The sequence below is a fragment of the Protomyctophum bolini genome (assembly GCF_963924005.1).
Source record: "Protomyctophum bolini genome assembly, chromosome: 3".
Taxonomy (NCBI): Eukaryota; Metazoa; Chordata; class Actinopteri; order Myctophiformes; family Myctophidae; genus Protomyctophum; species Protomyctophum bolini.
Window position 1 is genome coordinate 31,297,545 of NC_137864.1, and position 17,370 is coordinate 31,314,914.

At 42.5% G+C, this 17,370-nt stretch overlaps 1 protein-coding gene across 3 annotated transcripts; it reads left to right on the plus strand.

Annotated features, from left to right (window-relative positions):
* The first annotated feature begins 3,815 nt into the window (after positions 1-3,815).
* Positions 3,816-14,908, plus strand: slc25a23a (solute carrier family 25 member 23a). 3 transcript variants are annotated; one of them, XM_080759647.1, is made up of 12 exons: positions 3,816-3,894; positions 4,706-4,948; positions 9,900-10,023; positions 10,182-10,269; positions 10,442-10,553; positions 10,668-10,826; positions 11,203-11,355; positions 11,606-11,719; positions 11,813-11,980; positions 12,329-12,476; positions 13,730-13,884; positions 14,729-14,908. In XM_080759647.1, the coding sequence occupies exons 2-12, from the start codon at positions 4,739-4,741 to the stop codon at positions 14,756-14,758; spliced, it is 1,461 nt and encodes a 486-aa protein (XP_080615773.1). In that variant the 5' UTR covers positions 3,816-3,894; positions 4,706-4,738; the 3' UTR covers positions 14,759-14,908. The 3 variants fall into 3 exon arrangements, with proteins under 3 accessions (XP_080615773.1, XP_080615772.1, XP_080615771.1); XM_080759646.1 differs by lacking the exon at positions 3,816-3,894 and adding an exon at positions 4,011-4,107; XM_080759645.1 differs by lacking the exon at positions 3,816-3,894 and adding an exon at positions 4,193-4,430.
* The last annotated feature ends 2,462 nt before the right edge of the window (positions 14,909-17,370 follow it).

Consider the following 17,370-nt stretch of genomic DNA (forward strand, 5'->3'; position numbering starts at 1 on the left):
CTACAGGATCTCCTCACTGGTCGACAAAAACACCTTGAAGACCTTAACAGGAGCCCTTGTACAAGGTTTCTTTGACTATGCATCCACCTCCTGGTACCACAGCACCTCAAAGGCCCTTAAAACAAGGCTCCAGACCTCCCAAAACAAACTGGTCAGGCTCCTACTTGGCCTCACCCCCCGAACCCACCTCACCCCTGCCCACTTTGACAGGCTGGGATGGCTTAGGGTCGACGACAGAGTACAGCATCTTGCAATGGGTCTGGTCCACAAGATTAGATACACCACCAAGATACCCATGTACCTGTCTAAATACTTCCTTAATGTAAACGAAGTCCACACCCACAACACCAGAGGGAGTGCAACAAACCATGTACAACCCAGATTCGGCACAAACAAGGGACTAAATTCTTTTCGCTCCTATGCGACCAAAATGTGGAACGCCCTACCAACAGTCATTAAGACATGTGAATCCCTTGGCTCCTTCAAAACTGCTCTCAAAGGGCACCTACGGATGGCTGCAATTCGAAACTGGCCTCTGTAAAAGCTGAATTTGTATCTGGATTGTACTATGTTTTTGTATGGACGTGGTGTTGGGTGCCTGCACATATGCACACATGGCATCAACGCATGGTGTTGTGTGCAGGCGCCCTACACTCTGTCTTTGTACTATGGATTGTACTATGTTTTTGTATGGACGTGGTGTTGGGTGCCTGCACATATGCACACATGGCATCAACGCATGGTGTTGTGTGCAGGCGCCCTACACTCTGTCTTTCGTTTTCTTTTATTTTATCCCCCTGTTCCCCTCACTGTATATATACTTTTTTTCCCTTTTCGCTTCCTATATGATGAATTCCTGTTCTGTTCTTTAACTACATAGAAGTGTCTATTTGTTTGTCTCTAAATGTTTTGATGAATTGAACAATGTGGACCCTGTTGTAAACAAGTGTAAGGCTTAATTGGGTCGTCCACTCACAGTTAACAGTCTTTGTATTGAGTTTGTGCTTGAAATGTACTGTAATTCTGCAAACTGTTAATAAAGATTTCAATCAATCAATCAATGCAGTATTTCATTTGGGGTATTTGACACCACGGGAATGTAAACATGGGCTGTTGTTGTTCCAGTTGTTTTCCCTGCCAGCTTCCGCTGCGTGAGGCACTACGTCGGTGCGCATTAATTGTCCCTCATTAAAGTGGTAGGTTCCATTGAGCTCTCACTGTTCTTGCCTCTGTGAATTGTAGTCTTAAGTGTTAGTTTAACATGGCCGTTTGTGCTTTTAGGGCCAGCACCACACCTGCTGCTTTGCTGGGGATTATTTATGGGGAATATCCACAAGCTTCCCCGTTCCACACAGTCCCTCCCCACTCCTTCCACAACGGCCCGGTCGGGAATCGACCACACAACCACTGGCTGTATAGGCCACCAGGGGGTCGCCAGTATTGCTTGATTTATATTATTATTATTTAGTTGTGTTTATGATGTATTGGAAGGTTCATCAGGCATGATGAACACTCTAGTATCTAGTATAGACACTCTAGTATCACTACCGGGGAGTGATATGATTTTAATATATTCCACTATGAAGTGTGGACTGGAATACAAGCATTACATCTGAACCTCATTGTTGTCATAATCCTACCTTTTATCCATTCTTAATATTATTGCTGAAATGTGTAATGAATGAATTGCTAAATTAAACCATTTTTGTACCTTTGTAACCACGTTTCTGCCTGCCCTTTATCCATTGCATAACGAATCTGTGTTGGGGAGTTATTCAGTGCTCCGGATGTTCAGTATTATATTCTAGTAAATATCTTTTGGGGCGCAACTCCCCAGGTGGCGTAGTTGGCTATAGGTTAATTCAGACCATCCTGTCACACTTCCATGCAGTGAGAGGAGCGTTGGAAACGAGGGAAGGAGTCTTTGGCCATTAAAGTGTACTGTAGATCCTATGCTGTGCATCGTTGAAGGTGTCCACTGCCAGAGAATCCATCATACCTAGCAGAGTCTTGTGGGTTGATGAACTGGCTGTAAATGCTGCTGGCCTTGGCCCTCTGCAGATGTGAGGGGGAAACCCTGTAGTCCTCGCATGCCAGCCAGAATTCTAGGTTCTCCTCACTGAACTCTGAGTGTAGGAAACCACGGAATATCTGTAGACCACCTAGACCGGAGGTGGAGGGATGGGGCAAGCAGGGAAGACCAACACAAGAACAAAATAATGTCTATGAATTGATTGCACAGTGCCTAAATGGAAACAAGAGCGCAACCTTTTTTGGTGTGTTTGACTGTACTCTTGCTGTTTGTACATTTCTGTCTAATGAACTATTCAATCAAACAGTGTGGAGATAATGAGTCAATTTTATTAAGATGACAACTTTGATCTACTGATTTTGCTGAATTTTGTTGCAAGCTGTCAGACTGAGCAACATAGGCCCTTGTTGGCAGGTTTGACTTTCACTAATAGGCTACCAACCATGCAAATTCTTTTTTAAATAGCAATAGCACCACTATAGCATCACTAATACAGGCGGGAATGAGCCTACAAATAAAAAAGGAAGCTATTTTCAAAGAGAAATGTTCAAGATCCTGAAGGACTTTGTCTTATAAGACCTGATAGAAAAAGAGCCATGTAGCAGTGAGAATATGTTATAGTCAGATGGCAGCTACACAGCCAAAAATATATATCAAATCGGTGTCAAAAATGGATCTTCCAGCAAGCTTACTTGTGGTGTCTGTGGTGAATCCATTGGTGTCTGTGATGTGTCCACTCCTGTTTTTCAGCAAGGTGACTTAACTTCACTCGCATCCCCTTTGCTCTGAAAAAAAAAACATAAAATCACAATTAATTAACATAGATAAACGAGAAACAGTTAATTGTTTAAAACTTTAAAAACGTACTAAAAACCCATAATACACACTTCTCTGGGCATGAAGAAGGCAGAGAAGCCAAACCCTTGCACATGTTGTATTGAGAACTGTGAAAGTCACAACAGAAGGAAATGAAGAAACACTGTTGTAACAACTGCAGCTTCATCTGCCAACCAACCTCCCAGACTATATATTATATATGCACGTTTATCTGGTATGTCAAATTGTCAATCTACCAGTAGATGAGTTAGTTAAATGTGTAGGCCTACGTGCTTGGTTGGGCGCAATGCACCGAGACCTCTCCTCTGTGCTGGATCTGTTAACAGGTGGCAAAACAATTGAAACTAACAAGGAAATTATACCGAGGGCAATTTGTCTGTGTGTGTGTGTGTGGTCAGGGATGAAGAAGAGCACTGTAGCCTACAGTCTATCAACAATTTATAATCTATCCTGGTCTGGAGCAGATGTTTGCACAAAAGAGTGATTTGATAAAAATCGAACATTCGAACAGGTGGGCAGCGGGCTATTTCAGCTAGCCTACATCACTTAACGAATCACCTTTTGGAGAAGTTGGTGCGGTATAGGCTATGCGACTTATGTCAGAGCTTGATGAACCGTACGGTACAGTAAAGGCCAAGGGCAAGGCGACCAGTAAAGGCGCTTCTCCATTTAAAGCCCACCACACACCGTCTGCGACCGTGTGCGGCGCGGCGCGTTGCTGCGCGGCGCCGCCTGGAAAATAGAACTGTGTTCTATCGGCGCGCCGGGGCTCCGCGCGGCGGACGGAGCCGGCCAGTCGGGCTTCCCTCAATGGTCGCGCGACTCGCGCCGTCGCCCTTACTTTGAATGTGCTCGAGTCGTTACAGTGCAGTGAGTAGCCTATATACACGACTGTGAAGTGAACCATTATGAAACAAACTAGGCAGCCTATAGCCTACTGTTTGTTTCATAATGGACTAATAGACTATCTAGGCTACAATCATTAATAAGTAGTTCAGACTGTCCAGGACTCTATAGCTACCAGGGTACGGCATGCCTTTATTTATTTTTTCTAAGAGAATCACTTGTGTAATGTTTCGTCTGGCAGCCACCTTAAAAGGCGCAGACTCAAAAAGAGGCTTGCGTAATTAAGGAGGAACCAGTGGAGGACACGCGAAGAACCAAGGACACTGTCACTGTGGATAATGTGGCATTCAGGATGTTGTTCTCTCACTTAAACCCTGACCTATCGTGTCGTTGTAAGTGGCTTATGTAGCATGTATCGTATGGAGCTACAAAGGATTCTCCCCGACGATGCGTTATGCTGTGTGCATGTATCTGCTCTGCCTGCCTTTTACGTGCGCCTGTTTGTCGCGGACACGGTGTGCGTGATCCTCCACCTCTTGGCTCGACTTGCGGAATGAAGGGCGCGTTGGGTTCTATGCTGTGAAGATCGGTACAATTATTAGGCTACATATCTGGATTAAGGTTACGGACATCATTCATGAACCAACCTACTCAAACAGGGTTGCCCTCAAGCACTCCCGGAGTTGACGCCGTTGGTTGTCTCGTCTCCTATAATGTAAGCTACTGTAGGCTACAGTACTAACATGGGTTGACTTTCTCGCTTCCTGGTTCAGGTTCACAAATAAGCAGAATATATTTTATTATATTTTAAATGAGCTGTCATAATACTTTGACCGTTCTGAGCAGAGAGGAGACGAACCTCCAAACAGGCGCACAGACACGCGCAAAACTGTTTTTTTTATCCGAATATTACAATCTACAGTCAGTTGCTATGTCTGGGCACCGAAACAGAATCATTTTGGTCAAACCCTGAATTTCCCCCACACACAGCCATCATCGGCCAACCCTATAGCCGCCCGTGAGATGGGAGTCATGGGACCACTGGGGAATTGTTTCCCCTGCGCACGATGCCAGGCCAGCGCCAGCGGTGGCAGCGGTTCGGACCTAGAGAGGGCGAAAAGGTGGGCCGACCTGTTTGCGCAACTGGACGTCAATAAAGATGGACGAATAGACATCCATGAGCTGCGGACAGGGCTAGCTGCCCGGGGGCTGTCCCGGCGCTCTGTGGACAAGGTAAACGAGCACGCAGGCTTTATTAAACACAACCTACTCTGCCATCGTGCCCTGGCCTGCTGCTGCAAGGCTGCAAGCCCACAATGTCAACTTGCACACGATGGCGATAGCGCGCGTGCGTGATGATGTCACATTCTGTGTGTGTGTGTGTGTGTGTGTGTGTGTGTGTGTGTGTGTAACCTTAAGAGTAGGGCTATATATAGGCCTATTTGTAGTTCTTAATTATAAGATGCTTTAAAAGATATTTCTCAGTTTCTGAAAGCTCACAAAAAATATGCTTTAGAAAACATTGGGCACAAACTAGGATAGAAAAAAATATATATATATATACTAGAATTTCATGCATGCCCGCTTCGCAGGCACTCATTCCAGATTACGTTGCCGCGCACTATGGGAAGAAGGAAATTGCCTGCAGGCTATTCCTGTGTGTGCATGCAGCCGTGTGTATGTGTACGTGTGTATGTGTCAGGCGAAAAGAGGCAAAGCGATATGTGTAATGTTAATATTTCGGCACGAACCAAGTAGTGACAAAGAACAATGTTGATGTAAGTAAGGGAATCGCTGTGTCAGTGATATTTTAAATACAGACATTTAGAAGGAATAAGCTAAATCCAATTCCTCCCCTTCCTTCCTCTTCTCCTGCGAGAGCGGAGAGACGGAGAGAACGCTGCAGATTCTGAATTTCTGAGAGCTAGTGACGTGTGAGCCGGGGGCGGGCCTGGTGTGGGCTGAGAGCTGGTGACTCTGATTGGCTTGCCACATCTTTTCCGCACATCTTTTTCCGAACATGTTTTAAAGGCGCAGTGAAATGAAAAATACGTTTTTCACACTTTTAGACCATATCCGTGGTCATCATATGGGCATACCTAACAATGGATGCCAAAACAATGGGAAAATTCTCATTTCTGTGTGTTTTTATATCAAAGGTCCATAAAAACGATTGTATTATTTATTTATTAAAACGAAAACGTGCTGCGTGATGACGTGTAGAGATACACATCGATAAAAGCCAATAAAAATGAAGCTCACATGTTTAATTCCCCATGTCTGCGCATCCATGCAACACAGCTGCTTCTGATTACAGATTTCTCCGTTTTTATTTCCATTCAAGATAACATTCAGACAGTGTATTACTCGGTTTCAACTTAATCATCACGCTAAAATATGTTTCTGAAAACATTATAGGGTAGAAATAAGCCACATAACAGTAAACTGGTTGTGCTGGGCGACCGTCTGATTTATAAACAAACAACACCACGCTGTTGCGCATAGCATTAGCCACCGTCCCTAGCTACCGTCCCATCGCCTGAAGGGATGCGACACTCTGATTGGTTCAGAAACTTCAGACCGGTGTTTCATGTGGAAACACCATTTTCATGTTGTTCCCCATTTCCGTTTCACTGCGCCTTTAATTGGCTGGGCCGCACATCTTTTGGCCACGTGACCAACTTTACAATTGTTAAAATAGATATAATAATATATATATATATATATATATATATATATATATTTCTATCCATGCTTGGTAATCCTTCAAATTCACATTTGAGCACTGAGCAGCAATTTGAGGCTGCTTGTTCCCCTGGCAACAAGGGTCTATAACAGTAGGATATATCATATTCCAGCGATTAAAAAAAAAAAGAAGAAGAAAAGAAAAGTAAAAAAGAAAGTACCGGTAGGTCTATGCTTAGATCTAAGGTAAACGATGAAGTCTGTCTTGGTCTAGTCAAGTACAACCAAAAACAGGCACCATCTGTCATGCACCTGCATACCAAGGTTCCTACAATAGGACACCTATTGTAACATCAATGGTCTGTAATGTATATAGCCTAACAGAATATTTTGACTTAAATCAATTACTTTGCTGCTTCTTTTTAATTTATGCGTAATATGTCTCCTAAAACATTGTGTACGCAAGCTTTAATTATCTTTATTGGGATGGCACAATAGTGTCCCATTTCTGCTTTACCGTAACTTTGCTTCAGATTCATTATGAATCTTTGATTGCTGTTCCATGTGTTGGATCATGTGTTGCTGTTTGTTAATAACAGAAAAATTCTATTGTGAATACATACACTCCCCCAATCTGCATGAGACTGTTTGTACTGGCAAGAGGTGTGTGGGTGACTGGATCTGGTCAACAAACAGGCTCTCTCTCACACAGCACCTTACACACATCTACTATGTGTGTAAGTTTTGGCAACTGATGTGAAAATACAGTGTATACGGTACCTGCCCTTTTTGTTCTATTCCTAATGCTGTCATGCTCATTTCAGCATGGCTGGATAACTACCAGACACCAGTAGTAATATATAATATATATAATATAATATTTCATTCCACTTTTCTCATTTTTTTCTCAAGTACCACTAGTGGTACTACCAGTGGTTGGGAACCTCTGTGCTAGAGTACCATGCACCAGGTGCACGCATAGTCAAAATTACATTGGATAAGTGCTCCAGCTAGTGTCCTCAGTGAATTCCTAATGACCAACAAAGAGATCCTGCCAAAAAGTCTTATTCTTTGGTTAACTTTCTTGATTACTTTTGTTGCCATTTTATCATGCAAAAACTCACTCTGGATTCCAAGCTAACTGTCTGTCACTGTCTCACTGTGCGTGTGTGTGTGTGTGTGTGTGTGTGTGTGTGTGTGTGTGTGTGCACACGCACAAAATCTTTCACTCTCTCTCTCTCCCTCTCTCTCTCTCTGCATAACGAGGATGTTTGTCTGCTCATGTGCAGAACAGCGTGTTATCTATTTTGGTACTAGGAGGAGCAGGCCTTGGTAAGACGAGGAATATAACCTTTCTCTTTCTGTCACTCACAGTTGATCTTACTTTCAGCTTTCCCATAGGCGCTGTTTCTGATTGTTACAACAACACTGATGGTTGATCAGTGTTGTTGTAACATGGTTGACACTGTCTGGTATAGCCCGGCCCCTATATGTCTATGACATAAGACGGTGTGTCAGGCGGTGCTGTTGACTGTGTGAAGGTTTTCTGTGTTCAGCACTTGGCAGAACACAGTGACACGGTGACCAGCAGTGTTACATTGTAGTGTCTATGCCTGAAGTATAGTTGTCATTCGTATACCATACCATACTGCAGTGCACAAACTACACTACAGGAAAACAATTTGTTTGAATATGAATGAATAATAAGCAAGGCTTTTGCACACCTACAGGCGACAGATGCGTAGGAGAGGGTACGGTGAAAAAGGAACAAACACCCACACACTGTCTTCAAATGCAGTGACCAACTTTTATTTAGGGAAACAGCAACGTTTCGGCCGAAACGTTGGTGTACACAGTGCACAGGGCCCAAATCCAGTTCACCCCTAGATCTCCATATATGGAGCTGGCCTGTTCTGACATCACAATGATATTCTGACATCATAATGAGCGTGATCTCACCCTTTATTAGCCAATTGATCACATCTGATCACCCCCCAACGGGCACTGTTCTAGTATATAATAAATAAATGAACTTAAAATAAAACTATCTGTGATTTCTATTTTTATTTTATCGTATTATCTGTACCTGTAAATGTTACTGTCACTGCTACGACACGTGAATTTCCACACAGGGATCAATAGAAGTTGATCTCATCTTATTTTTTTTAAATATATTTTTTATCCCACGATTTTGTAACCCATTTTTCACCCCTGTGTCAATCATCTAATGTGATCCTGGGCTCTACACACCCTCCACCAACCTAGTAGTCTCCCATATATGGGGGAAAAGGGGAGAGCAACGGACTTGAACTCATGCTTCCTTCATGCCTGAGTGTCCAAGTTGCTCCTTTACACCTGACAGGGGGGAGTTTCCCTGGTTGGACGTAGCGCGTGGAAGGAACACGTTATTCCAACCAGTTCCTTACTTCCTTTCCCCTCCATCAGGCGCCCCGGCTGGCCAGGGGGAGGCAGTTTAGTGACCAGGATTACTGCATGTTTTTTGTGAGGACACAGGGAGAACATGCAAACTCCACACAGAAAGGCCCTTTCGCCAACCCCGCCGTCGGGTATGGGCACTGATGACGCGGAGGAGGAAACACGCCGCCAGCACCCACAGCGTCCCGAGCGGGAATCGAACCCAGGACCTTCTAGGTGTGAGGCGACAGCACTACCAACTGTGCCACCGTGCCCCCTGATCTCATCTTATTTAAGCTAATAGTATCAAGACAGATTTTCAATTTGCAATGAAAATCTTATTCAGGCATTGAAACTAGATTGCCCACAGAGGTAATTTTTGGTCAATTTGATTTTGGGTAACTGCTCCCAGCCCCCACCCCTGCAATTTCTTTGTGCCGCACTAGGGGGGCCCACCTAACAGTACTTCGAATGCATACTTTCTGTTAGCCACCCAGCCAGGAAGGATATAATAGGAAACCTGCCAGCTTGCGCCCAAAATGTAAATCATTATTCTTTTTTATTTCTTCCTGTCTTCTCCTGGTCCTGGAATTCTAATCATGTTGAGACATGACATGAGGATCAGCACTATGCCTTTGGTAACAGAAGCTTGTGCTTAGTGACTGCAGAGGAGAATAATGCAGCTTTGTTGACTGGTGGTGAACAACTGGGCACAGATATTCCCACTCACATACACACTCGCAGACAGACTTATTGTGGCTGTATCACACTCATAAGTAGTCTAGCTGAGAGGTATAATAACATTCAGGACACGATGGGATTTGCTAACATACAGAGGAGGTGAATAGCAAGTGTTAAATCATATTTACCTGTCCTTACGGCACAGTCCACCAATCACAATAAGCAGATTTACAAAATGAGTATAACAAGAACAAAAAGAGCTTTCTGCTTTCATGAATTATAGCTCACCAATCAAGTGTGTGAGTGTGAGTGTGTGTGTGAGTGAGAGAGAGAGAGACAGAGAGGAAAACAGTGCAAGTGTGTGAATGTCTTAACATTTCCCCCCTTCCTCGCCATCCTATAGATAGTGAAGTCAGCGGATTCCAACCAGGATGGGGAACTAGACTTGGAAGAATTCAGCCAGTACTTGAAGACTCACGAGAAGCAGCTCAAACTCATGTTCAGCAGCTTGGACAGGAACAATGATGGTGTGTACTGTATTGGCCCACATTATTGTGATTTATGGCAGAACTTTGATACTATAATGCAAAATATTATGGATCCAAAGATGCAATATGGGACAAATTTCATTAGTCTCTTTTCTTTCTTTTTCTGTCTCTGATCTGTGAATGGTATATTTATGCAGGTATCATCGATGCAGCTGAGATACAGCACTCTCTACACACTATTGGTGTGGACATTAGTTTGGAGGAGGCTGCAAGGATATTGGAGAGGTCTGTTATATTACAGGAAATAGTATATTGTCTCTATCGGGTGGAAACATCATATGTCCAACACTATTACTTTTCAAGATACAAATAAAATGTGTGTGTGTGTGTGTGTGTGTGTGTGTGTGTGAGTGCGTGCGTGCGTGCGTGCGGGTGGGTTTGTGTGCGTGTCAGCTAGTATGGACAAGGACAGCACCATGACAATTGACTGGAATGAGTGGCGGGACTACTTTCTGTTTAAATCTCTCCGAAGCATGGAGGATGTGGCACGCTGCTGGAGACACTCTACGGTGAGATCTTTCTTTCTCTCTTTGAAATCATTCTCTTTTCTCCTCTCTTCCCTCATTCTGTTCCCATATAACATTATTATTCTCCTCACATCTCCCCTCATCGGATGGAATCAGATGTTGGATATAGGTGAACAGCTTACGGTCCCAGATGAATTCTCAGAGGAGGAGAAGAAGTCTGGCTTCATGTGGAGGCAGCTGATGGCTGGAGCCATGGCTGGATCTGTATCCCGAACCGGAACTGCTCCTTTGGACCGCGTCAAAGTTTTCCTCCAGGTTTGGGGTCAGGGAACTCTAATAGAATTGTATGTTCCAAACCAAAGTGAATCACATGCAAACTAGTTGTGACCATCAGAAATCAAAATTATTTTAAAGCCAGGGCAACAGATATGGAATACTATTATACTGGAAATTCATAAACATCAGTAGGCCTAATGTAAAATTTGTATATATATATATTTTTTGCATACCACTAAAGGCCTATTCAATCTCCAATTTTAGGTGATAACTTAAGGTGACCACTGCGGTGGTTGATAACGCCATGGTGATAAGCGACTCACTCGAACATATCGCTCTGTGGTTACCTTATCACATAAAACTGTATGATTTGGCCTTAAGCCTCCTTGCCTCAGTCTTACTGTGCTTCGCCCAGGTACATGGTTCCACTTCAAGAAAACTGAGTTTATGGGATGGTCTCAAGGCTATGGTGAAGGAGGGAGGACTGCAATCTCTTTGGAGGGGCAATGGAGTCAATGTTCTCAAAATCGCCCCAGAGACTGCTATCAAGTTTGCAGCTTATGAACAGGTGGCGTGGACTCAGCATCTCCTTTTTCATCTATATATTTCTTTGCATAAAGGTTCATCTCTGGTTTCCCTGTCCTTTATCTTTCAATCTTTCCAACACTGTCATCTTCATATTTTTTGTGTAGATACTGAAGATAGTTAATAATTATTGTCACTTAATAATGAAATGAATAATGAAATGAATACAAGTTTCCTCTACCTTCTACATAATACATTCCCTTTAAAATGATCCATCATTCTGTATACTGTAGATCAAGTCCATGATGCGTGTGAAGGGGGACAGACAAACTTTGAAGGTTCATGAAAGATTCATTGCCGGCTCATTGGCTGGAGCCACTGCTCAGACTGCCATCTACCCGTTGGAGGTAAGACAAAGCACAAGGCCTCCTGTTTACCTCATATTTTCAACTCACTTCTTCTCCTTCACCTCGTCGTCCACCTCCTTTTCCCTCTGACAGGTGCTGAAAACCCGTCTGACCTTGAGGACAACAGGCCAGTACTCTGGGATCATCGACTGTGCCAGGCAGATCCTCAAGAAGGAGGGAATCAAGGCCTTCTACAAAGGCTATATACCCAACCTTCTGGGCATTATTCCATATGCTGGCATCGACCTAGCTGTCTATGAGGTCAGGCACATGCATGTACTTACTTACACACGTTTGTATTATTATACTTGTGAGGAAACAAAAGATTTTAAGATTTGGCCTTTTTAACCGAAATAGCCAATCCCAAACTGAATGTTTTCCTAATTCTAAATCTAACTATCAGGAAGATTTTCCTCACGTTTATTTCTCAAATTCTACTACAGTACATATACTACTTCATCATTTGTTCCTCACAAGTATAGTAATACAAGTACGCACGCACGCACGCACACACACACACACACACACACACACACACACACACACACACACACACACACACACACACACACACAAGCATTTAACTCTCTCATTCCTGCTTACCCTCAGACTCTGAAGAATTCTTGGTTGCAAAGAAACAAAGGTTCACCTGACCCAGGAGTCATGGTTCTGGTGGGCTGTGGTGCTATGTCAAGTACCTGTGGACAGTTGGCCAGTTACCCACTAGCCCTGATTCGTACCCGCATGCAGGCCCAAGGTGTGTATATGTGTGCTATAGTGCTCATTGAAAGTATATATTGTAGCTGTCGGGCAGAAACATAATTTCTACCCTTTTCAATTCATCAATGAATTGTATACTTTGTTGTGTGACAGTGTCGTGCAAAAGTAACACAAATACCATCTAACAAGGGATTTGGTTATACCTGGTTAGTTTTATGAATATTTAACCAGTGAAAATAATCACAAGAGCACAATAAGTCACAATAAGTTGTGCCAAGAATAATAACTACGTCAGATCCATTGGAACACACGCTCTTTTTTCCATTTCCTGAAAAGTAATGATTTCCGCCCGACAGCATCAATATACATAATAAAAGATAAACAAGAAATAAAACACTAGCATCAGTGTATAATCTATTGTATGTATAGTTTCCTCTCTATGTTTAGGTAATTGGTAGTCTTGCATAGCCAGACAACTATTCCACAATATTTGAATACTATACAGAGTGTGGAACTACAACCCCCGTTTCTGCTAAGTAGCAATATATATGTATGCTTCTACTCATTTGATTTACAGTAGGACAAATTTACGAGACTGCAAAGACTAAATCGAAGTGGGGGGAGTTGGGACAGCCGCTATAGAGCATCGCAGTTCCGCCCCCTTTCATGACGACGCCAGGCCCAGGAAATAGTTCCCAATGCATTTTTCCCATAGATATTTCAAAACCTATTTATTTAAAGACCTTATAAGCGTCGTACAAAGCCAACTCTTGTCGCGAAAAAAATCATGACAACAAACACAATTTTTCGGGTTGAACAAATAATTACAAAGAAGAAAAACAACAAAATAAATTGTTGTAACCTGCCGTTTTCTTCTTCTTTCTAATTATTTGTTCAACCCGAAAAATTGTGTTTGTTGTCATGATTTGTCACGACAAGAGTTGGCTTTGTCCGCGGTGTAAACGTCTTTAAATAAATACTTTCTGAAAAGTCTATGAGGAAAATTAACGGGGATTTCTTTTCTGGGTCTCTCGAGGGGGCGGGACAGCGACGCTCTATACTCCCGGATCATTATCAGCACTTCCTTTGCATAAACTGTATGAACATTTTGTGAGTTAACAGTTAACAGTTTGGCTCAAGAGACTATAGGTAATTGGTTAACAAAATATGTGTTTCTAAATATTTTTTCAAGCATATGTTGTTTACATGCTTGGCTGTTAACAGGATTTAAAATTTGTCATGCAAACAAAATAACCAATACCTGACATTATTTGCTATATTTCACCTCAGCCTCTGTAAAAGGTGGACCCCAGCCCTCCATGATAAGCCTATTCCAGACCATTGTGACTCAGGATGGTGTGGCCGGACTATACCGGGGAATTGCTCCTAACTTCCTCAAAGTCATCCCTGCTGTCAGCATCTCATACGTCATCTACGAATCCATGAGGAAGGTCCTGGGAGTGGGAAATGACAGGAGGAGATGAGGGAGGGAAAGAGGGGGGGAACAGGAAGCAGGGTGAGAACAGGTAGGGCCAGACAGGTAGAGCTGTAGCCACATCTACCAGAGAGCCACGGACGTTTTCGGCTGTCTCCCAGCTTCTTTTCCGTTTTTTAGACAGCTGGTGGATGGAAATTAAGCTCCACCCCGGGATTCCGGGAATCAGTCCATCGCGGCAACCTGCCGCGGGGTGGAGCTTCTTTTCCATCCACCAGCTGTCTAAAAACCCCAAAAAGAAGCTGGGAGACAGCCAAAAACGTCTGCGGCTTTCGGCTCAGATGTGGAAACCCTGTAGGTAAAGAACAGGGGCGAGGAAATCAGCAACTTGCCGATGATTGGCAATCAAGTATTCCAGCAATGCATGAGCCCATTCACATAAATGCACGATTACTACCCACCTCCTTAAAGTATAGGAAAGGCTGGGGATGCAGGAAAGGTATGTGTAGGGAGCAGGGCACAGGATGGAAGGAATGGAGCAAACAAGACCCAAGCATAATCTGGTGTGGATGGTTTGGAATTGGATAACCTCGCCTGAATTGACTCCTAGTGCAACCTCAAATGTCATGTTTGTGTTTGATATATTGCATGCAAAGCATGCCAAGAGCTTTCTTTTATATGAAAGCTAGACTACTTGCTTTTTTTTTACACAGGTGAGGACTTGAACTTGCTTGAAAACTAACACAATGTAAAGAGTGCTGCTTATGACATGCACAACTGGGAACATGTGACATTCAGCCTTTTTTTTAACATAAAAGGATTATTACATGACAATTTTTCCCCCATTCAACTTTAGGTGGCGCATAGAAAGTGCTTTCCCATGACAAGAGGACTGTTCCATCTCACTTTTTGTTGAAGTCCGTATTCTTCTGTGTTCCAGTTGGATTACAAAACAAGGAGGTCCTTAAAATCACATGTCCTTTCATAGAGATGTTACTTCCTGTTTCTGGATATAAGACAAGATTTTCACACAAATGAAATTGTGAAAACCATATGGGCATTCAAGGATAAGTATACATTCACCAGAATGATGTTTGTGTTTTTGAGAATCTTAATTTGGATCTTAATTTTGGTTTAATCAAAAAATATTGATCTACATGAGTTTGAAAAAAGTGATACATAATATAAATTTAAATAAATGATCCTCAGCTTTGGTAAACGTTGAAATAAACACATTATTGATATGGTAGTGCTTTCAAGATCATCAGTGGTGTAATATTTATTGTAGTGGTTATACAGTGGTGTCAAATTGGCGGCCTGCGGATCCAATCTAACCAACAGGATTATTCTCGGTTGGAGAAAAAAACAATTTACAATGTTATTTAGGACAGTCAGTCAGCCAGCCAACTCAGGCAGATTTCATGTTGCTGTCAATTGTTTAGTAAGTGCCCACTACGAGCCAGACAGCAGTCTGCTGTCTGGCCCGTAGTGGGTCCTTAGTAAACAATTGACTGTAGTTAAGCACCCATTGTGACTCATCAAGCCCCCCAGCGCCTCAAGGCCGCAACAAAACTGACTCAAGCCCAGATTGTACATAGAAAATGATAATGTGTGTATGCATGAATAGGTGTGAGTCTTGCCTGACAAGGGGTTCAGGCCTCAGGGATCAGTTCTGCCATAAATTGGTTCACTCCTTTCTATGTGTGTACTGTACAATATACAGTACATATATCCAAGAGTTTTATCTGAAATTTTAATCTGTCTAAACCGAGATGTAGGCTATTATTCCAATGAATATTTTTTTATTTTATGTGATTCAAATTACTTAAATATGTTAATATTTATTGTGGAACATGCTATTGAATGCATGCATGATTGTGCCTTCAAATAAAATAATGCCATGAGTAAACATTTGTAATAGATTTCATCGTATTTTTGGCTAAAAATAAATAATAAGTCTTTTACAATAAATTGGAATAGAGCACAACAGACAGCCCCTGTCTGTTGTCCATCTAAAAACAATCTAATGATGTTCTTTTTGTAATAATAAATACAATCTTTATAAAGATATCAATGCAAAAACTGACTGAATTGCTAAGTAATTTGCTGTGTGTGCAGCCGTGCACCTGTATACTTCTCAGAGATGAGCTTTTTGGTGACCCCATGGCCTAAATGTACATAGTGCAAGATATCTCAAAATATAAAAGGAGAATAGCCATGTAACTTATTGATCACATAATACATGCTATGTACCTGGCTGGAAGATAGCCTATATTGACTTTTGTTAGATTTAATGTAAAAAAATATATATGTAAAAATACTAAAAATCAAATGGGCAGTTGTGTTGTTATCGAATTTAGTTAGATTTAAAATATGTAAAAGTCTAATAGGCGGTTTGATACATCACTGAGGATACATCCCTGCAGGTGCATCCATGAGATGTATTTTTGTTTTAGTTATTCTATTTATAGTGACTCATAGGAATAGACTATGTGACAACCAGGAACTGGTGATCACCGGAGAGACGGGTGGCAGCCGGAATGTAGACGGCACAGCCTGTGTCTTCTGTGAGGAAGAAGCCCAACAAACCCACGGTGAGGCCTTTAGGAGGGCCATTCAAGCCTCAAGCGGAGCCTGCAGCACCACCAAGGGCAAGGTGGAGCCTGCGGAACCATCGCAGCTCGATAATCCACCATTCCTGAATAAAGTGCCTGGTGCTGGGAGTCTGGTGCAACGCACAGGGGCTAGATCTGGTGAGAGCAGGAGTGGTCCTGGTGAGACGTAGGAGGGGCCCGGACAGGAGTCAACCCACAGAGCCTAGTCCTTCCACGAGCCAGAATGGTACCTCCCAGTCCCGGCAGAGTAGTAGCTATACTTTGACGTAAGTCGGGACTTGATCAACCCGGCTGTGTCACCTGAGTGAGGGGTATGATGTTGGGAGACCCGAAACCCAGATGACCTTGGGATACATCACTGAGGATACGTCCCAGGTTTAACCATGCAATGTATTTTTTGTTTTAGATAAAGATAATATGGGCCATTATGTATAATAGGTACATTTACGTTTGGCACTTCGGGTATATTTTGATCATGCTAATACTTTGTCAATATAAAATCAAATAGGCTATCAAATACAAAAAGAGAGTGAGTGGTGCTGTACTCTACTTGTCTGTACTGTACTGTACTGCAGTGATACTCACCATTATGACTGGCCCACCAATGAAAATCTAAAAAAAAGAAGAAAAACAAATCTGGAAAATGAAATAAAAATAAATAAATCTGAATGAAGTTATCTTTAATTACATTATTATAAGTAATACTATTAGAGTTGTACTATTACTCGAACGAAAATAAAAGCTTGGGGGGGGGGGGGAGATGCAATGCAAATGAAAGACATATACTGTGTATCCCTATTCCCTGACATAATTTTATAGCTAAACGGACAGAATTCTATTTTATTTGAATGATGAAACCCAGCTGCCATTAATAGTTGGAA